This window comes from Pelophylax lessonae (genome assembly GCF_965119305.1).
Source record: "Pelophylax lessonae genome assembly, chromosome: 6".
Taxonomy (NCBI): domain Eukaryota; kingdom Metazoa; phylum Chordata; class Amphibia; order Anura; family Ranidae; genus Pelophylax; species Pelophylax lessonae.
In genome coordinates, this window is record NC_138773.1 from 45826604 (window position 1) to 45835577 (window position 8974).

The following is an 8974-nucleotide window of genomic DNA, read 5'->3' on the forward strand; positions in this document are numbered from 1 at the left end:
TGACCAGACTCCAGTTAAAAGTCGAATATCTTTGTTCATATCTCTAAAGCAGTTGCAACAAGGAGAATAGACTTCTTACATGCTTCAGGCTAACCAGTGCTTAATCAGTCTCTGTAACATGTAAGAGGTCTCTTTCTTCTTCTTGTACCTGCTTTATGGATTCCCCTTAATAAAGTAGTTCAGCTTATAGCTGGAGTGCAGTCAACCTTTATATTGGGTATACATGCTCAGCAATGAGCTGGCCATGCACCCAGCAAGACATTGAAACAGAAAAGTCACATAGGGTGCTGGTTATAGATTGATTAGCATGGCATTAATTCCTTGTATGAAGACTGAATCATGAATATTGTGTATATGTAGTCAGGGATTGTGCGGCTGTGTCATTTACTAAACATATTGTACTTCTTGTGTCCTTGCACAGAAGCGGGACATCCCGGATTACCTGTGTGGGAAGATCAGCTTTGAGCTGATGAGAGAGCCTTGTATAACACCCAGTGGGATCACCTACGACAGAAAGGACATAGAGGAGCACTTGCAGGTAATATTCTTTTGCAAATACTGGATTACGTTACCAGGAAGTGCATTGCAAAAACTGCAGCATGTTTCCATAGCAGCCAGTTACAAAACAGAACATGGGCTACCTTAAAAATCAGAATACGGTTTTAAAATGAGGAGCTTTCAATTAAATAGTTTTGGTTGGATGTTTGCTCTCCATGAACAAGAGATTACCCAAAACACCTTCATTTGCCCCAATTCTTCCATCTGTATGTATACTCAAAGCGGAACTTCACCTAAACAGGGACGTTCCTCTGTTCCTCCTCATCCCCCAAAAAGGGACGTTCCACTGTTCCGCCTCATCTCCCCCTCCTTTGTCAAAATTGGCATATTTTTTTGAAGGGGGTAGGAGCGGGTTCCTGGTTTTGACAGGTACCAGCTTACACCTCCGCTCTGACCGCTTAGGCGATTGGAGAGGAAGTTTGCCTCCCCTCTCCTCTCCTTACAGCCTCCTGGGACACGTCACAGGTACCTAGAGACTGCAGGACCATTCACAAGGCGCAGCGGGCAGTCGGCTGTACAGCCGAAAGCAGTTACAGTTGGCTGCCCACAGTTATGATGCCTGCTCCAGCACTGAAGAGCAGTGAAGAAACCCGGTCAGGAGAGCACGGTGCTGGAACTATTGACAGGTGAGTGGCTGTTTTTTTTTAAAGCCAGCAGCTACAGTTTTTGTAGCTACTGAATTTTCTTTTTTTAGTGTTAGGGCTCTTTCACACAGGCGTTCCGATCAGATCCGCCTGTCAGTTTTTTAGGCGGATCTGACCGGATCCTCCATGCAGCTCTATGGGGCAGCGGATGTCAGTGGAGACACCTCCGCTGACACCCGCTGCCATCTGCATCCGATCCAGTCCGAGAAATCTGGGCGGATGGAAACCCTATTTTTCCATCCGTTCAGTGATTGGATCGGATGAGAGCGGACAGGCGGTCTGCTCTCATCCGATCCCCCATAGAGAGCAGCGGGGGCTGTGACACCTCCCTCTCCGCACTGCAAGCGGAGACGGAGCTGTCATCCGCCGGCTGAGCGGGGATCGTCAGATCGATCCTCGCTGAGCAGCACGGATCCGCCTACGGAGGCGGACCGCGTGAAAGAGCCCTTAGAGTGGAAAGGGATTAGAACCCCTGTCAGTTTTTAGTTCCTGTTAGGGAGATTAACCCTCTCCTTGTCCTGTTTACCATTGTCATCAAAAGTGAAAGTAAAAGAAAATCTCAAATTTTGGGTTGACACCAGAACAGGAAAAGAGGCAGAATCTTCCAGTGAGGACTGTTGTTCTGTTGACACCCTGGCATTCCCTCACTTTGGAGGGACTTCATCTCACTTCCTGTTATGGCTATGGGACAGGAAAAAAAGGTAGATCTCCCCAATGGGGCGCAGGTGACGGGTTATAACTAGGGATGCACCAATACCAGTTTTTAGGTTACTCGCGGATACTTATATTTAATGTCACGTGACATTGTTTGTTTGTTTTTTGGCTCATTTACACAATAAATGCATGAAAACTGCACAGATTTCACTTGCAGAGACATCAGTTTCACATCAGTTTTCATGTGTGTTTCAGTGAGTTTTTATAGCCTGTTCACATATGTGTGGGCCGTCCAGTTTAGGTGCGATTTCTGATTTCACACACTACAATTAGCATTGTAATCGCACTTGAACTGCTAAATGAAATCGCACCAGCCCAGGCTTTGCAATCACAGTGCAAACTGGCCTGTGAAAATGTGAACTGAGTCTGAAGGTATCTGTTTTAGTATCAGAGCATTTGCACAAGTACAAGTACTCATACAAATGCTTAGTACCGACACCAGTATCGGTACCGGTGCAATGCTAGTTATAACCCTCCCTTACTCTATCCAAAATGGGGAAAAAAAAGTTTTGCATAGAAAAGTTTTGTGCCAGAGTCTGTGTCGCCAAACCATTTCAACAAAAATCTTCCCTGAAGTTTAGTTGTACAAGTAGCTCTGAGACAGCTGCTGGGCGCTGCCATCTTAGATGTGAGGTCAGCAGACTCGGAGCTGTGACTCAAGTGGCACTACAGTATTCTCCTGTAGTCTCCCCCCCCAGCAGCTACATAAAAGGTAGTGAGGGGAGAGGCGGAGGAGCTGGGCCAACACAGAGAATACTTATACATTTCCATAAGAGGAGAGGCCTGTGACCTGTAAGGAGAAGGGATGTGCTAGGGAAATTTTCTCTGCCAATTGGCTACAGTGTATCATTTTTGCAAAAAACACAAGTGCAGCATTAGTGTGAAATCAGAAAGGAAGAGGTTAATCTAACCCCACATATTTTGGGCTTTTAAATGGTGACTCCCAAATTAAAGAACAACCATCTCAATAACTTATTAGAAAAGTACAAAAATGCATTTATTTATTATCCACAGTCCTATATGAACAACTTCATAGTATGTAGGGCGATGAACAGACATGGGGCCCCATGTCTGTTGATATGGTTGTTCTTTAATTTGGGAGTCATTTAAAAGCCCGATATATGTGGGGTTAAATTATCCTTTCTGGTTTTTCATATGTAGCTATAGGGCTGGTTTCTCCCAAATCTTTCTAAATCACATCAACCATAAGACACAAATTACTTGCAGCATTAGTGTACTTTAAAAAATGAGAGACGTTTAGCAACTTACATAGCATCCATGACCGTGCACCCATCGAGCAAAAGTGTTCCTAAGTGAGGGTCTCATTCCAGTAGGGACTTGTGGTGTAGAGGCAAACTAAAGATGTCTGCAATGGGAGACGCTATTCATTGTCCGGACCGGGTTTTTTTTGGTGTTTCCTGGTCTAGTCAATGAGTGACTTCTTCCATTGCAGACGTCTTTAGTGTGCCTCTATACCACAAGCCCCCACTGGAATGAGACCCTCACTTGGGAACACTTTGCTCGATAAACGCACTGTCATGGTTGCTATCTAAGTTGCCAATTGTCTTTCATTTATTAAAGTACACTAATGCTGCACTTAGGTGGCGCCCCTGGTGTTTTGTGTTTCTATTGCAGAGATCTCCCTGTCTCTTGGTGGAGCAGCCTCTCAAGCAGCAAATCCATATAGGTTGATGGACTTTTATTACCCATTGCTATTAGTTTTTAGGCTACATTCACACCTGAGCGTAGCGTTTTCGCGCGTTTTTACCGCGATTTACAGGCGTTTTTTGTGCAGGCGTTTTTAGATTGAATAGTGACCAATAGAAAACGCCTGTAATCTGCCCAAAAAGAAGCTCATGTACTTTTGTGAGCGTAAGGCGTTTTGCTCACAGCGTCAAAACGCTCAGATGTGAACAGGGGCCATTGAAATGAATAGGATTTGTCTTGTTGGGCGTTTTGAGAGCTGATCCTAGAGCAAAAAAACTCCCCAAAATCGCCCCAAAACGCCTACATGTGAATGGAGCCTTAGGCTACATTGACACCTGAGCGTAGCGTTTTCACACGTTTTTTTACCGTGATTTTACTGCGATTTTTACAGCGTTTTTATGGCGTTTTACAGGCGTTTTTACAGGCGTTTTTTTGTGCAGGCGTTTTTTGTGCAGGCGTTTTTAGATTGAATAGAGACCAATGGAAAACGCCTGTAATCTGCCCAAAAAGAAGCTCAAGTACTTTTTTGAGCGTTGGGCGTTTTGCTCACAGCATCAAAACGCTCAGATGTGAACAGGGGCCATTGAAATGCATAGGATTTGTCTTGTTGGGCGTTTTGAGAGCTGATCCTAGAGCAGAAAAACTCCCCCAAAAACGCCCCAAAACGCCTACATGTGAACGGAGCCTTATGGTTCACGTTTTTTTTTTTTTATTATTATCTATTTATTAATTTTTCCCATTGCTTTCGGGAATTTTGGGATAACTGGAGCCCTATCGTTGCGCCATATTATTTTTGGCAGACTTCAGGGATGAGGGTAATTAAACCTGCAATATTTCTGTTTTTTTCTTTTCCCCGCAGAGAGTGGGCCATTTTGACCCAGTGACCCGGAGCCCCCTCACCCAAGACCAGCTGATCCCAAACCTAGCCATGAAAGAGGTTATTGATGCCTTCATATCAGAGAACGGTTGGGTGGAAGACTACTGAAATGGAGGATGATCCCATTGGTCTGAGCCTACAATGTTTCAGCTCCAGACTGCTCCCTATCTCTCCCCCCCCCCCCCCCCCCCCCCCCCCACTGCGTTTCATAACGTGCCTGTTCTGCCTCATGCCTTACTCATCTCATCCGCGTGTCAAGTGTCGCCTGCTACATCCATCCGCCAGAAAACCAGACAGGCCAAAGGTTTCCCTATCCGAGAACTGCTTTTTGTTTTGCCCATCCGTACTTCCGGTCGGTTCGCAGGTCCGGTCCCACTACAGCAGTATGTATATCACCTTTCCTGGTCTACGCAGATGGAACGATACATTTTGCAGTTCCTAGAGCTGAAACAGAAGCTTTGACCTTTTAGAGATCTCTGAAGATGTCTGTAGCATTAACAGACTTGCTAAAACCTACAGTGCTGCTTGAAGAGCATGGAGACTTGAAGTGCAGTCATACATATGAATAAAGCTGGCATTGAGTTCACTGCATTGTGCAGGAAAAGTCCCCATAGATGTATGATAGCAGAAAAATAATGGTCAACCCACCTCCTACTCCCCCACTCGAAATGTACAAATATGGCTGACTCCATGCCCTTTTTTGTTTTAATTGATTTAATTTTCAGTGTTATGTGGCTCTGTCATGTAGTTTTCCCGCATGGAGTACCGGTAGGCGGTGGCGCCGCAGCTGTTTTTGCAATCCGGGGACTCCGTTGTAGAAAAATGCACAGAACTCCATTCTCACCGACCTCATATTTAACCTTCAGTAACAGTTTAACCTTCCACCAGATTCGGCACTGACGTGGTGTAAAGGACGACCTCGCTTTGCAGAGATCAAAATGTTCTACTTCTGGCTTGTGTTTTGATTGGTTAACCCCTTGTTGTGACATCCAATGTGGCTGACAAGTTGCATGATTTTACGCCAATCTTTTTTTTTTTCCTTCTAATCATTTTCTAACAGACTGTCACAATGTGCAGAACCCTCCTGGAGAAAGGGCAGAGATGGCTGAGGACAACAAGCTACCATCACCAGCCATAACTATCTTCAACTACTAACCCCCCTTGAGCCCCTACGGATAATTGTGGTGAATAGAGTGGGCATCCCAAAGAATTGGATATTTTTTTTTTGTTCCGTTGAACTTGTTTGCTTTCTTTGTGTACATAGCCGATGTAAATATATTCTGGCGTCTCCTGTGCGTGTGGCCACTGACTGACTCTCGTAGAAGACACTTCACGGTGTGGCACCTCTTCTGTGAATGCACAGTGCGTACATTAAAAGAGTTAATGCCGTTGCGGTTTGTGGATTCTTTCTAGGTAACGAAAGGGACTGGGTTCCCCTTGGAAAGCTGTTTTAATGTTTATCTGTCATGCAGAGCTTTAGCCCTGGTTAACACTGATGCGATCTGGAAGGCATCCATGTGATCTGCTGTGGATGTCAATGTTAAACGGTACCCTGAAGCAGCTCGCACAACTCAGTGCGATTACCAAAATTGGATTGCATGGGTGTGAGCACCCATGCGATGTGATTCAAGTGTGGGGGGAAAAAAAGCGTCCTGCACCATTTTGGTGTGGATGCGATGCGATTTGAAATCGTAGCACACAGACATCGCATGGGATGTGCACAGGAATGCGGTGCAATTCCTGTGCGAATCACATGTGGTGTCCCCCAATGCATAAGTGTGAACCCAGACTGAAAGTGCTTCTAAGCCCGTGCAATTTGCACCTCTGATTTCATTGCGGCTTGTGAGTTCATCTAACAGAAATCTATGCAAGTTGTAATGAAATCAAGAAAAAAGTAGTGCAGGAACCTTTTTCAAAGTCGCTGCGACATGAGTCGCGACAATTTGAACGGTTCCATTGCCAGCAATTGGGCGCGACTTGGAATTGGATTTGGAACTGACAGCTCTAGAGTGCAAAACATCATCCAATAACAGAGCCCATTGGTAAAAGTAAACCTTTTCTGTGATAAGTATGCAAGCCTTCATTGCAGGACTACTGAAAATGCTAATTGTGGTACTATTTTATTGTTCTATTGGCTTTATTACTATTTTATTTTTTAAATCACTGGCCTGGAACATGAATGCAGATCAGGAAATCCTCATCTGCTTCTTTTTCTCTAGATCAATGGCTCAAATTATTGCCTTAAAAGAGTCATCACGATAGCCAGGTGACTATCATTTACAGAATGAAGTCAGCAATTAGCATCAAGCTGATTATATATGTTAAGATTTCTCTCCTTTTGCCCTGCAGGCGAAAAATCACTTTTTATCTGCTATCTACACTAAACAGTGGGTGGACAAATCTGCAGTTGTAGCTATTGTATTCCAACAGCGGACATCCGTGCCTGTAAGAATACCTGAACAGTGCCTGCCTCTAATTGCATATTTATGTATACATTTTCCACGCAGATATTTTTTAACAAAAGTCAATTGAAAAATTGTGGAGGCAGGGGGTGCCAACAGAGAATTTCAGCCGATTTAGCAACAAATACCCAAAATTTGATATATACAGTATATGGTCAGCTTAACCTCTATTCTTCTTTCTGAAAAGGTTTTCTTTAAGAGGATTGTAAAGAAGTACATTTTAAAGTGGACCTGAATTTAAAAAGTGAAGGTTTGCTATGTTAGGAGTGCCTAAATAGTACCCTGAAAAATGTACCTTTCTCTTACGTCCTCTGACAGACGCAGCTCCCCATATTTCTTCACTATTGGGTAATGCTCCTCTCCACAGGAGTGGACTAGGCAGTGAAAACCTTTCACTAGACACGCCTATAGGGGCTCTCCCTCACGACATTACCCCAGACACACTGTGCTCTACAATCAGTTTCTTGTTGTCTAGTGAAGGAGTAGGACCTAGGTTCCCTGCTGGGACTCCAGTCTCAGTTTTTTGTTTTCCACCTTAATGAAGATATTGTTTTATCTTTGCTTTGTTCTAAGCCCAAGCATCCTAAAGAATTGGTCTTGCATTCCCTGGATGTGGTTCGGGCGGTCAGGGTCTACCTGTCAGCCACGGACATCTGATTCTCTGTTTGTCCTTGCTGGGGGACCCTGTAAGGGTTTGGCTGCGTCTGCTGCAACCATCTCAAGTGGATCAGACAGACTGTTGTTCAGGCATATTCATTGCAGGGTCCCGTTCCTCCTTTCCCTGTGAGGGCCCATTCTACGAGAGTGCCTCTTGGGTTTTTTCGCCATCAGGCTTCTGTGGCTCAGGTGTGTAGGGTGGCGACCTGGTCGTCTGTGCACACCTTCACAGAATTCTACAAGATCTATCTGCTGGCATCCTCGGATGCCTCTTTTGGCCGCAAGGTTTTGCAGGCTGCAGTTTGATGAAGAGGCTTGGTTTTTTTCTCTTCAGGGGTTAATTTTCCTTTTGGGTTGAGCTCCAGTTGGTTTTCTTGAGCTCAACCCAGCGTTCACTGTTTATAGTTCCGTTCTTTCCACCCCTCATGTCTACACTGCTTTGGGACGTCCCAATAGTGAAGAAACATGGAAAGCTGCGTCTGTCAGAGGACATAATAGAAAATTCGATTTTTTTTTAAGAACTTACCGTAAAATCCTTTTCTCTGAGTCCTCTGACAGACGCAGCTCCCGCCCCTCTAATTTTGGGGTTGGTTGTGTCTTCTTTCAATGCTTGCTACGAAACTGATTGTAGAGCACAGTGTGTCTGGGGATATGTGGTGAGGGAGAGCCCCTATAGGTGTGTCTAGTGAAAGATTTTCACTGCCTAGTCCCCCATCTCTCCTGTTGCTTCTTAAGCATTACCTTACCTGGCAAAGTAGAACTATAGGCAAACTTTTTTTTTTGTAAAGAGTAAAGGGAGGGATTTTTTATTTTTTTCGCCATCTGTGTCCCATTATGGAGATTTCCCTTCAGTTCCTGTCCCATAGCCAAACAGGAAGTCTCTGTAAATCAGGGGAATTCCTTGGGGACCCCCATGCCATCAGAACTAGTGTCCCCATTGGAAGATTTCCCCTCTACTACTTTTCTGGGGACAACCCAAAATTTGGGTACAATTTTTTTTTTATTTTTTTTTTTAACTTTCAATGAGAATGGTAAACAGGAAAAATAGAGGGGGGCGGCACAGACGACATAAAAACTGACAGATGTTCTAATCCCTCTCCATTCTATCTAAAACATACACTAAATTACCAACAGTATTGGGACGCCTGCCTTTACACACATATTAACTTTAATGGCATCCCAGTCTTAGTCCGTAGGGTTTAATATGAGTTGGCCCACCCTTTGCAGCTATAACAGCTTCAACTCTTCTGGGAAGGCTGTCCACAAGGTTTAGGAATGTTTGACCATTCCTCCTAGAAGCACATTTGTGACGTCAGGTACTGATGTTGGATGAGAAGACCTGGCTCGCAGGCTCC

At 44.6% G+C, this 8974-nt stretch overlaps 1 protein-coding gene across 2 annotated transcripts in view; it reads left to right on the forward strand.

Annotated features, from left to right (window-relative positions):
- The window catches only part of STUB1 (STIP1 homology and U-box containing protein 1), a 41566-nt gene extending 35675 nt beyond the window's left edge, over nucleotides 1–5891 (forward strand). For both annotated transcript variants that reach the window (XM_082261822.1, XM_082261823.1), the window contains 2 exons: nucleotides 422–538; nucleotides 4483–5891. In XM_082261822.1, the coding sequence (XP_082117948.1) occupies nucleotides 422–538; nucleotides 4483–4608 (243 nt within the window). In that variant the 3' untranslated portion in view covers nucleotides 4609–5891. The remainder of the gene's footprint in view (nucleotides 1–421; nucleotides 539–4482) is intronic.
- Nucleotides 5892–8974: the final 3083 nt, after the last annotated feature.